Source organism: Coturnix japonica, chromosome 9 (genome assembly GCF_054131305.1).
Source record: "Coturnix japonica strain WE chromosome 9, WE-NBRP24, whole genome shotgun sequence".
NCBI classification, from domain to species: domain Eukaryota; kingdom Metazoa; phylum Chordata; class Aves; order Galliformes; family Phasianidae; genus Coturnix; species Coturnix japonica.
In genome coordinates, this window is record NC_140671.1 from 21,939,680 (window position 1) to 21,960,783 (window position 21,104).

Below are 21,104 nucleotides of genomic sequence, written 5' to 3' on the forward strand. Positions count from 1 at the left end.
TGTTTAATAATTAAATTTTAACTATTAACATCACTGAAGCTGAAATTGAAGAAAAAAATATACATGCTTATATTAAAGAGCCTCTGGAAATTAGTCTATTTCTCTTCAAGTAAATAGCATTCTTCTTCCCAGTTATCAGCGTTTTTTCACAAGACTTAGGTTTTAGGCTTTGGAGTTACCACGGATACCAATGGCAAGTCACCAGTAACGTAGAGATAATAACAAGTCCCCTCCAGAGGCAGATTAGCTATTCTCTTCACAAACCTTATTCCAGACTACCAACCAACTTTACTTTCCTCTGTTCATTATCTATGCGAAACCATGTTTTAACTTCTGGTCCCCTCTAGAGCTTCAATGGCAACTTTACCTAAGATTTGCTGCTAGCCACACTAGTGTGAAATTTCCAGCTTCATAGTTAAAGTTTGAGAAGTTTTAACAGCAGAAAGCCAAGCATAATCTTACAGAAAAAAATAGCTCAGTTGACTACAAACCTCGCTTTGTACTTGCTGAATTTGTTTCTCGGCATCAGAATGTTTGTCTTTTAGATCTGCATACTCTTCTTCTTTCCTCTGCAAATCTTTTTTCAAATTCAGTACAAGGGCAGAACTCTCAGAAAGAATATTTTCTAGCCTTATGTTAAAAATAAAGAGACAAAGAACATTACTGTTACACATCTCATGGAAACAGCAATTACAGCTTAATCCATGCCCTGCCTGTTGGTTTCTATTTGTAAATAGACTCTTAAATCTATCTAGACCAGTGACAAGATTTAAACAATTACTTTTGAATTTCAGCTTGCTTCTCATAATCAGATGCTGAAGCAATAAATTATTCAGATGCTATTCTGAGGGATGTACAACAAAACCACCCGCAATCCCCATATTATTCTTTATTTCCTTGCACACTCCTGTTTTCCCTTGGAACTCAAGTAGCATACCAAAGCATCCTAAAGTAGTAGTTTGGCCATTGATAAGCATGCAGATGCATTAAGTCGAAGGGATGTTCCCATTAACTATTTTTAACTCTATTTCCTTCTCAAAGGGCTCTAACTTAACTCAGTGGTTACTTACGATTCTATACGTTGCACTTTCTCCATTTCACTCTTTTCCTTTTCCCAAAGAGAGTGTTTCATCTGCTCCAAGCTGTTTTTAAGCTGCATAACTTCTTGAATCAGATTTGCTTCTTTGCTACTTAACTCTTCAACCTTTTTGTCTGCATTAGCAGACTTCTCCTGCAGAGTTGCTGTAACTGTCTCCAGATTAACAATAATAGATTCTTTTTCTTTAAGTAATTCATTGAGTTTTGACACATTGTCTTCCATTATCTTGGAAGCCTCCAGGCGATATTCAAGCTCTCTTATTTTTACCTCACAGTTGGCAACTTCCTCCTGAAACTGTGCAATCATTCTCTGATCTTCTGCAGTCTTTTCTTCAAACTCCTGAGTTTTCTTCTCTATTTGCTCATGTAACTGATTCACAAGATCATCTTCCTGACTAGTGTGAGTTGTAATCTCACATAGCTTCATTACAAGTTGACGATTATGATTTTCAGCATTATTCAGTCCCGCCTTTAGGTTTTCATTGTCTTGAAGCAGTGCTTTGATGTGCTGACTTTTTTGTGAGGAAACATCAACAATACTTCTGCATACTTCCCAAATCCTTTCAAGACTATAGTTAAAGGAGAGGTCCTGCACAAGATCTGAGATGGAAGAAGTCTGTGACTGAATGCATGCAGAACTAATTTGAGATGTCCCTGGCTCATCTTTTTCAGAGTCTGAGGAATCCTTTACACTGACAAAGTCAGTACCGATGGCGTGAAACTCTAAGTGACATTTGTATAATTCATCTAATTTGGTCCGCATTTCTTTTACTTGTGACACTTTATCAATTATATATTCTTTGGCAACTTCTATGTTGTTAGTTAGTTGGGCATTTTTGTTTTCAAGTGTCATATTTATAGATTTCTGTTCATCCAGTTCAGAAGCAATTTCCCGATAGTCAGCTTGACCCTGCAGAATTTGTTCACGGAGGACATCAGCTGTTTCTTCAGAAAAAGAAAGCTCAATACGCAGGCTTGTTACCTGCTTACTGAAATCTTCTTTTTTATTTTTTTCTCTTCTGCATTGTTCTTCAAGCACAGTTAAATGATGTTCCAAGATTTCAGTTCTTTCCCTCAGTGCTAGTACTTCCTTTCGGTACGCGGAGCACTTTTGTTTCATGTGTTCAATTGTCCTTTGCTCTACAGTGTTCTTTTTCTTTCTCTCATTTACAACTACTGTAAAACAAACAAACAAACAAACAAAGAAAAAAGGGAAAAGGAATGTAGCTCAGATTGATTAAAATCATTATTACATAGCAGTTCACAACACCAAGTAGCAACTTCTAAGTGAAAAACTGTCACAAATATGCAAGCCATGCCCTCACATCACATAGTATTTGATACTAGTGAAGGAATTCAAGTCCTCTGAACACGTATTCAGGTGCCTCAGATTTCTATACAGAATTAACAGCAAAAGGTTTTCAGTCTGTAAGATCACTTTTACCATGGCACTACTCAAACCTTCCACTCCACACCAGTAGAAAATCTTATTAGATTTAAGAAACATGGGAACGAGATAGATAATTCACAGCTATATTCTTTCTATCTTCCGTGCTTCAGCAATCCCTATAAGGCAGCCAGGAATCACTCCATCTACATCTAAATGGTAGATAAACAGTTCTCTAAGAAATTTCATTCCAACTCACAGTCCTCTTACTTTCAAAAGAAAGATAAAATCCTGGACAAGTTGATCACTTAACTGTTGATATCTGTCTCTCTTATTCAGTTGATCTCTAAACAAAATATGAGGATTCCTACTTCTGTTCACACTTACTCTTTTGCATATAAAGTTCACTCCTAAAGTTGTACAAATTTGCAGATTCAAGTTTCCATAAATATTCCATTAGCTTGGGGCTGTTTTTTTCTTTAACTGGTGAGCAATTAGCTAAAATCACATGCATTTTCTTTCTATCAAAAGCGACTTCTGCTGTATTTCATCATTGCTTTAGAATCCAGTTATGTCCATTCCATAATATGCATACTTTAAGTATTAAAAAAAATAAATATAAGTCAAGACTTACTAGGGATTGGGTCACCACAACAATATATTCCATGGTGATTCTTGTACAGTCCTTTTATTACTACAACTACAGAAATGCAGAATTTTATAGCACCCACGTGCAGCCTGCATTACATACAGATTCACATGTACTGCATGGGAACAGCCTCTTAACTCATCTAAGCAGTTTTATATACAGCCCTCAACTGATTTAAAAGTCATACTGAAGAAACAGCAGTGGCATATTCCACCCCAAACCAGGTTTTGGGTTTGATTGCTGCTCCCAGCAACACTAGTGAGGGGAATATGATTTATAAGTAATCTAAACACTTTATGCTGAAAACAACAAGCAAGCACTAAAGCAAGATAAATAAGACTAGGGAGAAGATGTGTAATGTTCAGTCTAGAAGCTCCTTACACAGGAAGTAGGGAAAAAGCATTATTACAGAGCATAGGGAACAAGACCTAAAAGCTCAGAGAATGGTGTAAATACCCTGAACTTGAAGCTGAGATAACCTCGCATCTCCTAAAACACTTTTGCTTGTGCTACTTATATAACTAATTCTACAAAAGAACCAGCACAACATACCTGTGCTCATTGTTCTACTGTGTATATTTAACATAGCTAAAGAATATATATTAAGCGGTTTTTTAAATTGGATGCTATTAATACTCACAAATAGAAGAAAATTTTAACATGATTGAATACTCAGTACTTCTTAACAGAAAACTTCATGCTGACATTGTGACTATCAGCTACCCATTTTAATTCCTATGTGGAGCATTGCTGTCATTAATTTTTAAATGAGAGCTTTGGTCATATGATTATAACAAACCCACTACTATTTGGAGTATGGAGGAGTCCACATCCCTCCCTCAGTCTCTGGTAAGATGCTTATATGTGATGCCATTCAGTGGTCACATTAGGATTCAATATTTATGCCAAATAAAGGCAGCAGGGACAAATCATCCAAGAACAGCATCTCATCCAAAGAAGGCCTTGACTTTCTCCCTTGCACATATTTTGCAAGAGGAATACAAGAAAGGAAGGGAATACAGCTAAGTTTTAGATTTTCCCTTCTACATTGTATATGCCTTCCGTAATTCTAGGAACACTGATGCTCAGCTGTGCCCAGAAGTGAAGTTAAATGCATCAGAGCTTATCCAAACCATTCTGCTCAAATATTACCCATGAGCGAGCAATTAGCAGGTCGTCAACAATTTTGATAGTTGCTTCAGGAAAAACAAAACAAACAAACAAACAAAAGCACTTGAGCAGCTGATGCTACTCAGAAAATCAGCAACAGCAGTTGAAACAATCCTAAAGAAACTGCTTTAAAACTATTACCAAATCTGCAAGTGCATCAACAGATGAGGAAAAAGCAGCAAAAAGGAAAAAAATAGTGCAAAAAACTTTTATTCTTAAGCATTCAAAAATGAACAGCATAGGACCTTCTGAAAAAGGGATATTTACATAACAGTTACTTCTATTTACAGTTTAACACAGTGGCTTTTCTCCTTATACCATAAGGTACGCGTTTCACAGCCTTTTGCTTCCGATTCGGAATAGGAAGCAATTTATTGTTTTGGAAGACACCCTGTTCAACGATGGAAGAAACTGTACCTTTCTTTGGAGGTGGCTCTTCCACAGTAGGCTTATCTTCATCAGTACTGCGCTTTCTTCCCACTTCCAACTCAGTTTTCTCTTGTTTCAGTGCTTCAACTGAAAGCACTGAAAATTGGCTGCTTTCAGTTCCTTTATTAGTGTTCTCTTCTGCCGGTTCTGCTTTAATGGTAGTTAAATGGTAGGTAGTCTTTTCCTGTATTGATATAAGATCAGTTACATTGAAGCTTAACAAAAGGAGCACTTAAGTCTCAGTAATCTTCTGTAGGCAAATATTTACACAAAACCATACAGCTAAAATATTTACCCGGTGACTCTATAGACATCAGTTACAAATCTCAATAGCAGACAGAACAAGTACACCTTCAGATAATGACAAGTGCAATACTCGGTAGAGTATACAAGGGAAAGCAAGAGCCTAGCAGGTTACAAAGTAAAAGACTTGCACACAATCAAGAGTTTACCAGTTTATCAAAGAATTTCCTGTTTCCAAGAAGTCAACAAAATTACAAACACGGTCAAAGAGCAAATGGTCAGCTCTCATACAAGTTCATCACATCACACTTCTGCTAAGCTGCTAAAATCACTTTCATCGTGACAGATATAATCCAACCTTAAAGCTTAGTCAGCTCTGTCACGCATATTTTAGATTGTGTCCTTGACCACAAGTGAAGCTTCCTTACTTACAAGATGACGATTGTTAAGCCATGCTGGCACTGCCAAGGACTGATTATTCATCTTTAGTAACTTATGAAAAGAAAAGCCTCAGAAGTGTTCAGGCCACACAATCTCACAGATAGAGTTGGAGCCTTGTTCTTGGAAGAAGTAATAGGTGAGGGCATGACTATTCATCACAGTCAGCTTTAATACCATGGAAATACTAAGTTGCAGTGATGCAGACAGTCAAAGACTAAGGAGGGTCAAGTTGCTAAGCTTACAAGGTTAGAGATCTGAGTGACAGAATTAACTATAAATGTTTTCAGAGCTACTTCAGGCTACCAAACATCAAAAAATGCACAAAAACCACCAGAAGTTGTATGCACACATACTTAATCAAGCTAGTCTTCACATATTCAGTAGCTCGCAGTACATTAGTCAGGATAAAGTTTTATGGACTGCATAGAACGTGGAGATATCCTGACCATTCATACTCGTACTTCCAACTCTACTCAGCATACTTTTACTGTTGCTCTTCCTCTGATGTAGGAGTGTGAGGCAGGAGTTAGTGGAACACACTGATATTTTTGTTGTTTGTGTTAACAACAACTACCTTCAGATAAATTTGAATTGTTTACAATTTCAAGCGAGTACCAGCTACATACAGAAAATCAGTTTTCCAAAAATGTGTTGATTACAAGCATAGAATTAGTGTTTTCCTTTTTTTGTATAAGGCTATGGAGATGTGTAAAACTCACATAATCTTTTATTTTTTCTTCTGAATGAGATTTTAAGTCTTGTAGCTCTGTAATAATGTCATCTTTCTGCACCACGATGTCCATTAGCTCTCGAATCCTTTCATTTTGTGCATTCATTTTCTTAGAAAAAAAAATAAAAAAAATTCAGTCATCAGTTTCTAATGGAGTGTTAAGTAGCTGAATTACACAATGCATTAAAGGCAAATTCAGTTAAGCTAAGCTCGGTAAGAAATCTATTAATGGAGCCTACTGGAATAGCATTTTAAGCTACCACAAGTTGGTATTAAAACAATTTTACACAACATCTTCTTGATAAAGTTACCTCAGTTGCTTCTTTAAGTTGCTCATCAGACTCATCCAATTTAATCACCTGCATTTCAAAGTCTGTAACACACAGAAAAGGTTGTATTACATAAGTAGCCAATAGATAGTTTATTAAGTAATCAGTTTTTCCAGATATTCTAATGTTTAGGTAGCTTTTGAACAGATTAATTAATTTGCATGTGGTCTTCACTTATTGGGAGTGATTCAAAAGTTTTCTATATTTCTTGGAACGAAAACATTGCATCAACAAGACATAAAGAAGAGTAGAGATTACAATATAAAAGTAAAAATCAAGATATAGATATATAAGATATATTTAACCCCATACTTATGAAAGCGTAAAGCTGCTAGCTGCAGTTTAAAGGAGAGGGGGGAAAAAAGAAAAGAAATAACCAAAAACCGTGGAATTGCTGAACCTGAATATACACAAGGAACAAACTATCACTTATCTACAGGCTATGGTTCCAAAGGTAGAACATCTCCTCTAATTCCTACTCAAACTGGTTATTTCTCTTTTAGATTAATGAACTATTTCTGTCTTCTACCTTTCACATCGCATAACTCACCTCTGTTCTTCTGCATCAGCTCTTCTTCAGTTTTAAGTAGTTTGGTGTTTTTCTCTGTTAGCTCTTCTTTGGTCTCCATCAGTTCAAAGTTAGTTTTCTCCAGCTGCTTTTCAAACCAGCCAGTATCTTCCTTTGGGTCCTCCAGGGATACAATGGAACTATGTGCTGCCTCAGCTTGCTCTTTAATATCCATGACATCATAATGCACAGAATCAAGAATGCCCTCAGGATCAACACAGGTGTCAGGCACTATGCTATGTTCTCCACCCTGAAACGTAATTTATAACCAGTTAAAACTGGTGAATAGCTGACTACATAATAGCTGTTATTTCTACAGATAGTCTGGATAGCCACTATGAAGACAGCCATACAAGAAGTTTTTAATTTCAGCTTCAAAACCCACCTCACAAATTCACATACAACACGACAGTGATTCGTATGGGGGGAAGATAAGTGGCATTCTAGTAACAGCTAATATATTTTATAGTATTTGATGACCACGCTCCCTTTTTTTTTTTTTTTTTTTTTTTTTAAATATTACCCCAGATTGATCTCCTTCAAATTTAACGTACAAGTTCGGACTCCCCTTTTCTTTGTATACAGCGTAAATTTTCATTTTGTGTTGCAGAAACAAGGAAAACGCCCAAATTCCCAAAGCTTTCTGAAACTGTTCTTAAGGCTCAGCAACTATTCCTGCTAGATGAAGAATAGATGTATCTTGCTCATCATACAGCAACACAGCATGCACTTCTTTGTAAACAGCCTTGTGTTTCTATAAGATGTGCCCATAACATTTAAATAGTAAAAAGGAAAATATTTAAGAAAAAAAAAAGGAAAATATTTAAGAAAAAAAAAAAGAAAAATACCAGGGTGTCATGGTTTAATAATTTTGTAATTTTGCTATCAGTATTCCACATCATAACATCATATAAAGCATGAATAATTTTACTGCTCCCGAACACTTGCAGTATATCGATGATATTGTCGTGTGGGGCCATACAGCAGCAGAGATTTTCAAGAAAAGAAAACAGATAATCCTAATTCTTTTGCAAGCTGGTTTTGCCATTAAGCGCAGCAAGGTGAAGGGGTCTGCCCAGGAAATCCAGTTCTTAGGTGTAAAATGGCAAGATGGGCATCGACACATCCCAGCAGATGTGACTGACAAAATCACTGCTATGTCTCCTCCCACCAACAAGACAGAGACCCAATCTTTTCTGGGAGTAGTGGGCTTTTGGAGAATGCATGTCCCAAACTACAGCCACATAGTGAGCCCCCTCTATCAGGTAACACGGAAGAAGAATAATTTCTCATGGGGTCCTGAGCAGCAGCAGGCTTTTGAGCAGAGAAAACAAGAGATAGCCCGTGCCGTGGCCTTGGGGTCAGTACGGACGGGACAGGATGTAAAGAACATCCTCTACACTGCTGCTGGAGAGAAAGGTCCCACTTGGAGTTTGTGGCAAAGAGCTTTAGGAGAAACCCAAGGCCAACCCCTGGGACTTTGGAGTCGAGCATATAAAGGGTCTGAGGAGCGCTACACTCCAACTGAGAAGGTGATCTTAGCCATGTACGAGGGGGTTTGGGCTGCTTCTGAAGTAGTTGGGACAGAGGTTCAGCTCCTTCTAGCACCTCGCTTGCCTGTGGCCCCCCTGTCACGGACACAGGTAGATTTTTGTTTAAACCATGACAACTACCCAGAATGCAGCATAAGGGAATTTTTGCCTAGAACTCCGGAGGACTATTTGTAACTCAGAAAGGTCAGAGATAGAAAGTTCACACTGATTTCTGGGTCACCAGCCTCACAGCATTTTTGGTTTTTAAATGATACATAAAGTTCTCAATAGCACTGCTCTAGTCGGTAGTTCTTTCCCTTTCCGTGCAGCTTGCTCTGTGCATGGCTTGTGAACCGCTATTCAGGTCAGACAGCTGCAGCCCCAAAGACCTGCCATAAATGTACAAATTCTACCAGGATAATGGCTTGGTAGTGGAGAAACAGGATGCGCAGTCATATGGCTCTCACACATACCTTGTACAACCAGCTTGGCTCTGGACTGGGCATCACCAATGTCACAGGTGTACACGTCACTGTCACTTTTCTCCAGATTTTTTATGCACAGCTGCAGGTTTCGTCCTTTCTGTGCCCTCTTGTATTTCCTGCCAGGCCTGAGCTCAGCAATGCCTTTCCTCCATATGACGAAGGATGCGGCTTTCTCGCTCTGACATGTAAAAAGTGCACTTCCACTTTCTTCAATTTTCACATCTGAAAGTTCCTTGAGAAAGTAATTAGGTTTTTCTGGAAGGAAAAAAAAAAGGATGTGGGTGTAGGACAAAGGGATTTGTTACCCCAACAAGTCCCAAGCATACAGAGGTGTCTTGAATCTCCTTTGCCCTCATTTCAGAATATCACATAGAGATGCAAAGAGTCTAAGAAGACCACAGAGTCCACCCATTTACATAGGTTTGATAATTCCAGTAGATATCTGGAAAGTTCAATACCATTATACATGCGCTGGTAGGATCTCATCTGATCAACTGCATATAGTTTTGATTACACATATTCAATATAGACTAATTCAGATTGCCATCTTTTCTTGGCTCACTAACAACCAAGATCATAGAACCATAGAATGATCACAGAATCATATAGTGGCCTGAGAAGAAAAGGACCTCAAAGAGCATCTAGTTTTAAACCCCCTGTCAAGGGGCCACCAACCACTAGACCAGGCTGCCCAGATCCACATCACACTGGAGAATCATTCGGTTTCCAGATTATTTTAAGGAAAAGATTTTAATCCATCATATTTTCTGAAAACTAAGAATTGATCCTGCTCAAGGAAAGAGAAGAGAAAAACATCACCCACAGGCTGCAGATATTTACCTCGACTTCTCTACATGCCATCCCCAGTGTGCTTTTCAACTCACCTTGCACAGTGACCCTGGCTTTTGTTATGGAGTCCTCTGTCTCACAGGGGTACTCCCCACTGTCCTTGGCAGTAGAGTCATGGATGATCAGAATGGCCCACTTCCCTCCTGCTGCAAGTCGTACTTCTGGCTTTTTCTGATTGCTTTGCCATCCTTGTACCACCTGATGTTCAAATCCGGTTTTGACAGCTCACAGCTCAGGCTGATGTCCTGTCCTGCTGCTGCTGTCTTATCCTCCAGCTGTTTTGAAACCTCAGTAGGTTTTCCTGGAAGAAAACATTGCTTTTTGAGTAACATACAGTTAGGGTAGGATGCCTCTCTCAAAATACATGCATCTACATGCTGGAGATAAGTTAGAGAGGCACTTGCAACAGACGCCATCCTACAGCCAGCAGTAATCTGCAAAGTACAGACAATAGAATTCCAGGCAGCATTTATTCTCTCTTAAATCTACCCAATTGAGGATGATGAACCATGTCTGAAAACTGCCTCTTTCTTCTCTCCACTCATCACACTGGGAGCCTCGGATGATGCTCTCAGATGCACATGTTCTAGATAGGAATTTGTTGTACAGCTAGATGATGTGAAGGCCATCCCTTCAGCTTATACTTAGAGGATATTTGCTCCCACAGTTCCCTCAACAGAGCATTCCTGATTTACTGTTAATGGAACAAGCTGTAGTGAGATGCCCATTTCCAACACTACCCCAGTGCTTTGGGTAGTTCTCACATTTGTGTAAAATGTTTCCTCCTTTTACTTATTTTTAAGAGAAATTCTCAGTGCTTCGAGGTTCAAGTAGAAGGTTGCTATTCACTTTAACCATATTATGAGTTAGCTCTCATGACAATCTTATCAGAAGACAGTTGAAGGAATCAGACCCCAGAATCTCTCCCATCTCATTACCTTTCACAGACAGAGAGGCTTTGGAGGTTAGACCACGGGCAGTAAAAACGACTTCCCCAGCGTCAGTAGGAGTCACACTTTTGATAAGGAGAGTATATTTCCGACTCACGTTAGAAGCTTTAAATTGCCCACCACTTTCCACTCTGCTTCCATTCAGTGTCCACTTGAACTCATCAATGCTTTCATGGGACGGAATGCATTCAAAAGTACAATCTTCTCCCTCCTGGATTTCAGTGTTCTTCAGCCGTTTGGTAATGCCACTATTCAGCTCTGGAAGGTAAGAGATAGGTTAGTATGAGGTTTATATGGAGAAAAGGCATTTGTGACTGACATGAGTAGCAGTACTGGTGTTTTAACTCAGGATTTGCAGAACATGGCTGCATTCCTTACTGATGTATTCTCTAAGACATTCTCCACTCAGAATTACCAGAAAGCTATAAAAAAAAAAAGAGACGTGAATCTCTTGTCTTTGCTCTGGAAGAACTACAATTAGAGCAGCTCAGTCCATGGAGCAGAATGAAGATTCAATGAGCTACAGAGGGAACAACCTAACAGAGAGGACAACTCTAGGATGCTGCGTGAGAAAAAGGGTTTTGCCTATGACAAGAAATTAAATGTTTCTATTAGCTAATTTGTTACCATCCTACCCCTACTGGTGTTCAAACCATTTCTCCATTTTAGGGATGTTTAGAAAGGAAATATTTCCAGGACATTCTTGATGTGTTTGGTGATTTTCATGGTAAAATGAGATACATTTACATCAAAAGCAATGGGAATTTTCCAGACATCACTGTGCTAAATTGCAGTAATACACTTCTATTGTAGAAACTATTAAGGCTCGTGGGGGAATAGGTGTAAGACACTGAATGTGCTTTCAGCACTCCTTTACTTTCCACAGTACTTACCCTGAATGCCGACCTTTGATTTGGCAACATCACGGACAATATCACAGGTATAGAAACCTGCATCTGACTTCTCGAAGTCATGGATAAGGGGACATAGGGTCTTCCCAGACTGTACCAGCTCATACTTGTTGCCAGAAGTGAGCACAACACCGTCCTTCTTCCACACTGGTTTGACCTTCTCTTTAGAGACTTCGCATTCCAATTTAATCACACCCCGCTCCTCACCAAAAACATCATCCAAGGACTTCATGAAGACAGCAGGCTTCTCTGCAATTAAAAGGGCAAAACAGAACAATGTGATACAGAAGTTGAGACATTTCCAGTTGCTTTCAGATTTTTAAAGAGGGATAAATAAATCTTTACCAGCACTGACGACACCAATATAGAACCTAAAGCGGTTTCATGTCTGTTGACTGAATGCACTTTATGTAATTCTGAACTAATCAGTAGGAGAATACAGGGAACAGGAGGGACAGCCTGCATTGCCTTGGGTGGGACTGATATCATATGAAGTAATTGGGATGCAGCTCTTCTAAAGCTGGAGAGCCGGCATTGCCCTCACGTACAGCAGAGCTCATACAGCAGGCCTCAGGATTAAGAGGATGAGCTGCTGAACAATTTTGATTTTCCTGTTTTATTGACTCCTTTTATCTATCTTCTATTTCACACATCAGATGTTTATAATGGGGAAAAAACACCCACCAAATGCAAAAGAAAGGAGAAAAATGAAATCCTTCAAACTCTGGAGTGCATAGAGTAAAAGAGCTTAATTGCTGGGGAGATCAGATTAGAATCATAGTATCCTTAGAATTGGAAGAGACCCTTAAAGGCCATCTAGCCCAGCTCCCCTGCAATAAACAGGGACATTCACAGCTAGATCAGGTTACTCACAGCCTGGTCATTAGTCATCCCAGAGGCAAAACACACACTGAATGAGCTCTCCCTGCAGTCATAAATACTTGGAGACAACAGCATTGACACTGCATGGCACTGAAGCAGTAAAAGAAATTGCTCTTGTAACTCTTCTTGTGTTAAGGAAAATGATGATAAAAAGCAATGGAATGCTATGGCAGGACACCAAAACCATCCTCCTTCGTTGATATCTGCTGCAATGGAACCTTCCACTGGAAGAAAGCCCCTGATGTCTTGTCACCCCAGAGAGGTGAGCTTTAGAAGCAGGACTGCTGCACAATAGAATGAACTGGGGCTCCTTAGCATCTCTTATATCCAGGAGGGGTGTGATCAGACCCACCTATCACCTTCAGGCACGTGCTTTCTGACACCTTGTCTGACTTCACTGTCACTGTGCCAGCATCCTCAGGCTTAACCTGCTTCATTGTCAGTTTGCAGCAATTGCCAACGTTCTTGATGTCCTTGTAATTGTTGGTGTAAATGAGGTTGCCATTCAGGAACCATTCCATGTCCTCGTCATCATGGGACAGCTCGCAGGAGAAGACAGCAGAGCTCTCTTCTTCAATTTCTACATCCTGCAAGTGCTTCGTTACTTCTACATTGCGGGCTGTGGGGAAACAAGGTGAACTGTTACCACTGTTACTATAAATCATACTGGGATGTGGTAGAATGGTTGGACTAGACGATCTTTGTGTAGTATTCTCAGTGAAGATTATACATTTATAAAGTTAGCAGGAGAGAACGGCAGAAATCAACCTCAAGAAAAGAAATCTGAGGTGAAATAGGACATGTAAGAGACCACCCTCCCTGCTCATACCTTCAGCTGTCAGCGTGGTTTCAGTCTCTGCAATTCCTGCCTTGCACTTGTACACACCAGCATCATCGGGCTTCAGCTTCAGAATCTTGAGCTCTGCTGAATGCTTATCCCTCTTGATCTTGTACTTCTCAGAGGGCACGATGGGTGTGTGGCCCTTGAACCATTTCACAACCTTTGGAGAAGGCCTGAAGTCACAGGACAGGATGACAGAATGACGTTCCAAAGCTGTCTTGTCCTCCAGCTTCCTGGTGATTTGTATATGGTAATCTGCAAAGCAGGGATGGAAGAGAAGAAAGGATGAGGACAATTGGAAGAAGAGGAAAGTCTCTTGCGTCTGCTCCATTTCAATTAATCTCATGTTCACAATGGTTTTTTGAACTATTATTGAATATTGAACTATTTGAACTAAAGATAAAAAAAACGATTGTCTATAGGGAATGCCATTGACTACATTTCTATAAAGTAATACTGTATATTATCTACCAAATGCAAGGTCCAGCTCTTGTTCTGTGCTTATTAAATTGCTCCAAATTGTTGAGGCTTTTATTCAAATAAGAGAGAGTTAAAAATATAACAAGTACTTTAGGATGTGAATGGATAATCTTACGCTGGGGACAACAGCGGACAAAAAGCCTGGAAGTTTCTTTCAGATGAAATCAATGAGAAATGGCATCAAACTTATGTCCTACCAAACTTCAACTTGTCTAGTTCTGAAATACAATTAATTTCACCTGATTTGACCTCTTTGGTATAGCCAAGGACAAAACCTCAGCTCTGTAGATCTGAATAGTAAGCACATCACAGCTATTCAAACAGATCTTTTACTGAGATGCAGCTGTCTCATTTAGTGTCCAACGACTTTGAACTGGAAATGGAGCAGACCCTCCAGACACACACACAATATTTCAAAGACCCCAGTGAAGGAAGGCTGTACGTTAATTAATTCTTCATCTTCATGATGTAAACCAAGCCAGGATATGTTACCTCTGACGAGCAGAGTTGCTGTGGATTTTGATTTGCCAATTGAGAACTGAATGGTGCCTGTCATATCAGTGGTGGTTTTCGGTATGGTCAGCTGGAGGATGGTGCCTTCTTGCTGCATAATCAAGTTTCTGCCAGCCTGTAAGACTTCCCCACGTAGATACCACTTGGGAGGTTTCACAGAAGGAATGGATATCTCGCATTCAAATTTGGCTTCTTCAGGCTCAGTCACATCCTCATCACACAGCTCCTTTACTAGATTAATGGATTGCTCTTTAAGAAGGATGGAACAAGAGAAAGCAGAGATTTAGAAGGAATGTAAAATACCCTTACATTATCACCCTACTTACTCACGTCAGCATTACTGCAAAAGAACACTACACCTATCAGCACAAAATGCCTTAAAACGTCATTAAAAATAATAGAAAGAAAGGAATGTTGTTAAGAAGTCAGACAATAAGACTGACAACCTGAAGAGAGCCCAGATCTTCTGATTCCCAGTCCAACATCCAAATCAAACCATGACCTTCCCATACCGCTATCAAAATCCTCGCATTACGAAATGGAATACAGGTTCAATGAAACACGGACGTTGATAATTATTTTGGATAAATACAGCAACTTAGCTCTGAACAACAAGTTTTCTCCTAGTAAAGGTCTCTGTAGGTCCAATGTAATAACTCTACTTAGGAGAAATTCATTTTCCAGGATTTTCTTGCCCTTATAATTGTAACAGTGGCAAAGGTGGGGACTGAACTCTTGAGTAGTGTGCTAACTCAAATGTCTCCCTTTTCTTTATCACACTTAACATCATATATATACCTAGCATTGTATATATTAAAAAAAAAACAAACCCTGTGCTCTTTTCAAACATACAGAGAAAATGAAGAAAAAGTCAAGCTATGTTTTTATCCCTCAACGTTCAAACACAAATCTGAAGTCTAGAGGTAGAAAATCCACCACCTAAGAAAATAATCTGTTTTACTTAGCAAAAGTAAATTCCAAAAGAGAAGCTGCATATTTTGTGGGCAGAAAGGTAGGTAGGTAGGAGTTTTAATTTCTGTGAAAGGTTCTGGTGGTGTTTAACCTCCTTGACATTAAAGCAAAAGTTGTTGGCTGGTTTATAACATAAGATAATTTAAGCAAAATCGTCATCAGAAGCATAAGTACCTTTCACTGTAAGATGGGCACTTTTTCTGCTACAGATTTCATTTCTGCTGCATCCTTGACTTGGACACGTGTATAAGTCAGCGAGTAGGTCTTTCCTGAAGCAGAGAACCACAGAGTCACTAAGGCTGGAAAAGACCACTAAGGTCATCTAGTCCAACCTCCAACTCATCCCTACCAAACTGGGCTCTTGAGAGCAACCCCACAACTACACTTGGCTTCCTTGAGCAAAGAGCTCTGAGGCACATGGCCAGGCTGAGCATCATCCATCTGGTTTCACAGCATCACTGCCTGTTCTCTCATGTCAATGAAACCACCCATTCCCCCACATCCACATCCCCACCAAAGCGGAATCTAAACATGGCTTCTACAAGGACTGACCGAATGCGGCCACCGTCACCATTAAAGTACCTGAGACAGAAGGATCACACTCACTGTCAGACAAAACCTCTTTGGAGAGGTGAACTGACTGCCCTGGTCACCCCCACTTTGGAAAGAACTGCACTCATTTCCTACCTGCTCCTGGCAGTGTGGGATGGTGGGATAGCATCACACTTCCCACACTAAGCTTCCCACCTGTCACTTGTTCCACCCTAACCTCAGTCCCAAAACAAAAGGGGAACTCCCTTCTGAACAATCTTCACTTCATTTCAGATGTCTTATATGCTTGATCTCCAACCCACCCCCCACTCAGGAGAAAGACCCCCCTCTTACACCCTACCATCTTGCCGCATTCTGATGTTGTCATCAGCCTTCAGCTTGTCCTCTTTGTACCACTGGCTCTGAACCTCATCGAGTGAAATCTCACAGACAAAAGATGCACTCCCATATTCATTCACTTCCACATCTTCCAGTGCTTTAACAATCTTGATATCTCCAGCTGTGAAGCACTAGAGATATATTTGTCAGGGTATTTCCAGAACTGAGTGCAGCATCTTTTCCTTACACATATTTGCATAGAAAATAAGTAGGATTTTGTTTTATTCTAAACCATCATCCATTCCTGAGTCTTTTCTGTCTTCAACACAGTCAATGCATTATTGCCCTTGAACTTAAAGACAGACTTACTAGCTACAACGGAGCTCCCTGCAAACAGTCTTCATGGAAACCAGAATCTAATTTATTCTAAAACCTTCCAAGCAAAATTAAGGGTAGAAAAACAATAGAACTGACTGAATCTTTAAGGTCATTTAGTTCCAATCCCCCTGCTATAGGCAGGGACACCTCCCTCCAGACCAACTCTTCTCCTCAGGGTCAAGGCTTCTCTCAAATCATTCTCCTCTAAGCCTGTGCCTGTGCTTGGGATTGCCCTGACCCAGGTGCAGGGCCTTGTACTTGGCCACACTCAAGTTCATGAGGCTGCCAAGGGCCCACCTCTCCAGCCTGTCCAGGTCCCTCTGAGTAGCATCCCTTCCCTCTAGCACATCAACAGCACCGCTCAGCTTGGTGTCATCTGCAAACTTGCTGAGGCTGCATTTGATTCCACTGGCCATGTTGCCTACAAAAATGTTAAAGAACACTGGTCCCAACACCACCCTCCACCTGGACACTCAGCTACTCACTGCAACTCTCTGAGTGTGACCATCCACACAGTTCCCTATCCTGCAACTGGTCCATCCATCAAAACCATTTTTCTCCACTTTGGTGACCAGGATGTCATGCAGGACGGGATCAAATGCTCTGCACAAGTCCAAGTAGATGATGTCAGTTGCTCTCCCATTATCCACTGATGCTGTTACTCCATCATGAAAGGCCACCAAGTTTGTCAGGCATGGCTTGAATTTGAGGAAGCCATATTGGTTACCACCAATCACCTCATCTTTATTTTCCAAACTATGCCAAGGAGAACTAGACAGAACTCTACAATGTCGTGTCACTACAAACCTGTCTGAACCATTGGCTTCTCTGCATGCTCATCACTAGTCTCTCCTTAGCTTGTGTGCCCACAATGTATGGGGAATGTCAGCCACAAATCTTACCTAGGGGACATCTTTGCTTCAAAATCCCTTGAACATCACACAATCCCTTTTAACTCTCCAGGTCTGCACTTATTTATGTCAGAATCAGAACTTATTTCTGTTCTACTATTTCCCTTTCCTTCTGAAGGGCCTGGATACAACTTGGATTAACCTCAGGAGCAGAGTTCCTGCATAAAACAGCCAGGACTGAAACAGCAAACCAACCTGGTTGCAGACTGAGAGAGAAAATGAGAGTTCACCACTTGTGAATAATGAGACTTCTCTTATTTCCCTGGGAAGTAATGCTCACTTTTTTACTTTGACGGAGCTCCTTCCCATCCTAGAAGGGAAAATATCAAAGTCAGATCTCCATTAGTCCTTCCATCTCTGCACTGAGCAAATGCAGCCTTCAGATCAATGCTTAATTCACCCACTCCCCTAGAATTAATGGAACTGTGCTTACTGGAACATATGCTGAAGCTTAAGCACAGTGCAGTGTTTTCAACATGTAGGAATGGCTATAGAACATGCAGAAATTCTGGCTGACCTATGACAGCTTAAAGCACTGCGGAGGACTGTTAACAAGCCCGTTTGGACATCACCTTGAATAAATGACGTTATCCTCAAGTAAGGGAAGGAACAGCTGAGCACTGGGGAGGTACACAAAGTGCCAGAGCAAATTCTCACACTGTCAGGTGCAAAGAAAACTGAGATTTCACCCAAAAACCCAGTTCACAACAAGGCTACAAAATCCTGGCTGAGAATTTCTGTGTTAGAGTTGAAGCTCAAGACTGTACTCCAACCAACAATATTTTGTGCAGCAAGACCTCAGGAGTTCACAAGAAACCCAAAACAAACTTCCATTTCAACTTGATAAATGAACTCAGGACATAATAACAAAGAGTGCTGATCTGGGCAAGTAAAAGAGCATAAAGAGAAGAGGGCAGTGCAAAAGATATCAAGCAAAAGCTCAGACTCGCATCCCTTGGAAGTGAAATTAAAGCCTCTCATTCATTTCCAGAGAAGTCAGAAAGGAAAATACCATTACATGCCATACCTTGAACCACTTGACGTCCACGTTGAGCCTGGACAGCTGACACTCACCTCTTTCAGCACCTGCTACTGGTTTATAAACACAGGTTTTGGCTCTGAGGGAAAAAAAGAAAAAGTATTGACTGAGGGACTGAAATGAGACCATCTTGCAGCTTTGTATGCACAGGTTGGAACAGGTTTAGGTTACCACTTGTGCCCAAACTAATAGCCTTCACTAGAGAATATCAGCTATTCTGTTGAAACAAAGTGTCAAATCTAGGCAAGAAAGAACCTAGGAACTGAAGGAACCAAGAGGGTCCTTGAACACCAGTCCCATGGTTGCAAGTCACTATGCAAACATATTGAACCCAAAAGAACATCTGACCTGCAGGCAACCAAAACCTGAGTTCCTTTTACTTAAGACCCACTGTGAAACATCAAAACACATAAACATGTGATAGTTACCCCTGGGCAGCCTGTGCCAGTTAATTCTGGGGGCAGACCTGCCATTATGAAATATTATGCTAACATGACAAAGAGAGAGAAGAAAAGCAAAATTAAGACTAGCTGACAAGCCTTGGCAGGAAGTTCTTTTCTCCATAAATTTAGTCCCATTATTCAATTCTGTTTGGAGCTGTCTCCATGCCTCTCTGGAGTTTGGTCTTTGAGAAGAAGCAATTAAGTAAGCTCTCCAGTGTCAAAGTGCATACACTACTCTAGGGATTTGTTTTTTCTCCATGGATCAACAAGTGTGACAAGCAAGGAGAATATGATGAAGAGCCTCATGCATACTCAGTGTAAAAAAGAAAAAGGCAATTGTTGCTGGGAAGAAGGTTCATTTGCATTTGTGTCATCTGCAGAGGGTACTGCAGAAATGGAAAGTCTTCCACTGGAGCAAACAAAGGGCTCTCATTTATTGCAATCAAGGCCAAGTGTGTGGATCTCAGAGATCAGACCTACACCCTGAAGCAAAACAGACTTTCCCTGCGTGGGAAAGTTCAGTTTCTCTCTACATCTGTGTAAGAAAAAGCCCACCATGGAATGACAGCTAAGTAAACATCCCTGTGACTCTTCACAGGTCTCTTCTACGTTTGGGATCACTGCTACAAAAAGAGCTGTTGACATCATCTCTCATGGCCACCCTGACAGAAGAGCAGGAAGGCTGGGATGTTCTTTTTCCTATCTTTCCCTTGACTTCCTCTATATCTTAGGGACGAATCACAGGACAGAACACAGAAATCAAATGGCTCTACAAAGCAGATTGGCCAGTTCAAGTCAAAACAGCCACTGAAAACACCCCAGATGCTGTCTGACAACAGCTGGACTGTCGGGGAGTCAGGTGAATGCAGTCTGCTGGCCCTGGGCTGGAAGAGGACAGCCCAGACTGTCACATACCTTTCACTGAAAGCTGATAGAGCATTTTATCCCCCTCACAGATGCACTGATAACTTGCAGCATCATCCATTGAGTCATTGTGAATTTTCAGGGTGTGTTTCTTCCCCACAATGTGCAGTTCATATTTTTCACTGGCCTTGAGCTCCTTCCCATCCTTCATCCACTCCACAGTAGCACCTGTGTCTGAAAGCTCAGCCTGCAGTTTGGCTTCCTCACGCAGCTGAGCGGAGATCTTTTCTACATCTTTGCCCTTATTGGTAAATCTCACTGCAGCACCTGTCAGGAGCAAAGGCCTCGTTATTTCAATTGATATCAGGCTAACGTGGTCAATGTTTGCTGCAACATCTCTGAAAAAGTATCACCTTTTGTTCCTGCACTCATCATTGTGTCAGTGCTGAGCAATTCAAGATATTTCATTTGGTCTTCTTGCAGGATTTAGTAAGTAAAAATCAACCAAACATCTCCTTCTACTGATTAAGAATGCTCTAAACATGCTTCTGCAGAGGTTTCCACCCAATGACAAACAGCTCCTCCCATCATGAATGTTTATTTGTTCTATTTGGTCACGCAAATCTGATTGAAAGAGTTATTATTGGAATGATTGCTCCCCTACTTCTAAACTATTCCAGTGCAATCAGAAAGGCTGTCTGAACCTGGAGCTGAAAGTACTGCTCCATGGTGATGCAGTGGTAAACCTGCTGACTGAATGCACTGGCCAAGAGCTGTGAACTGCAGACATTCATCAGCTGGCATGAAGCAATCTGGTTCAGATACCAAGCAGCTGGGTAGACTGGCTTACCCTACACTCAGTGCTATCATGTTTAGGTCATTACCAGGACTCACGTCAGTCCATGGGATGCAATTTCAGGTATTTGGTACAGTCAGTGAATGCCTGCAGCCCCAGTTCTAATCATCAGATCACAGCAACTATGCATTGACTGTAAGAGGAAAGGAGAAGGATCAAAGCAAATACCTCTCACTCTCATCTTGGTGCTGACATCAACATTTTTGGCAACAAATTTCACTTCTGCTCCATCATCGTTCTTGGTGACGTTCTTTATGATTAGGCTGTGAGTAGTTTGGGTTCTC

At 40.6% G+C, this 21,104-nt stretch overlaps 2 protein-coding genes across 6 annotated transcripts; both read right to left on the bottom strand.

Moving 5' to 3' along the window:
- Positions 1 to 423: 423 nt before the first annotated feature.
- LOC146759847 (kinesin-like protein KIF20B) lies at positions 424 to 10,043 on the bottom strand. The gene is made up of 8 exons (XM_085509707.1): positions 9,946 to 10,043; positions 9,050 to 9,316; positions 7,027 to 7,294; positions 6,459 to 6,520; positions 6,137 to 6,256; positions 4,722 to 4,917; positions 1,071 to 2,274; positions 424 to 630 (listed from the first exon to the last, which is right to left on the bottom strand). The coding sequence occupies exons 2-8, from the start codon at positions 9,080 to 9,082 to the stop codon at positions 459 to 461; spliced, it is 2,055 nt and encodes a 684-aa protein (XP_085365833.1). The 5' UTR covers positions 9,083 to 9,316; positions 9,946 to 10,043; the 3' UTR covers positions 424 to 458.
- On the bottom strand, positions 9,946 to 20,396 carry LOC146759848 (obscurin-like). Of its 5 annotated transcripts, XM_085509710.1 has the most exons (11): positions 20,016 to 20,369; positions 18,646 to 18,736; positions 17,814 to 17,928; positions 16,352 to 16,520; positions 15,634 to 15,728; positions 14,467 to 14,736; positions 13,483 to 13,749; positions 13,006 to 13,272; positions 11,754 to 12,020; positions 10,849 to 11,118; positions 9,946 to 10,211 (listed from the first exon to the last, which is right to left on the bottom strand). In XM_085509710.1, the coding sequence occupies exons 6-11, from the start codon at positions 14,582 to 14,584 to the stop codon at positions 10,033 to 10,035; spliced, it is 1,368 nt and encodes a 455-aa protein (XP_085365836.1). In that variant the 5' UTR covers positions 14,585 to 14,736; positions 15,634 to 15,728; positions 16,352 to 16,520; positions 17,814 to 17,928; positions 18,646 to 18,736; positions 20,016 to 20,369; the 3' UTR covers positions 9,946 to 10,032. The 5 variants fall into 5 exon arrangements, with proteins under 5 accessions (XP_085365836.1, XP_085365839.1, XP_085365835.1 ...); XM_085509713.1 differs by having other exon boundaries at positions 10,958 to 11,118; positions 17,814 to 18,736; positions 20,016 to 20,396; XM_085509709.1 differs by having other exon boundaries at positions 17,814 to 18,736; positions 20,016 to 20,388.
- Positions 20,397 to 21,104: the final 708 nt, after the last annotated feature.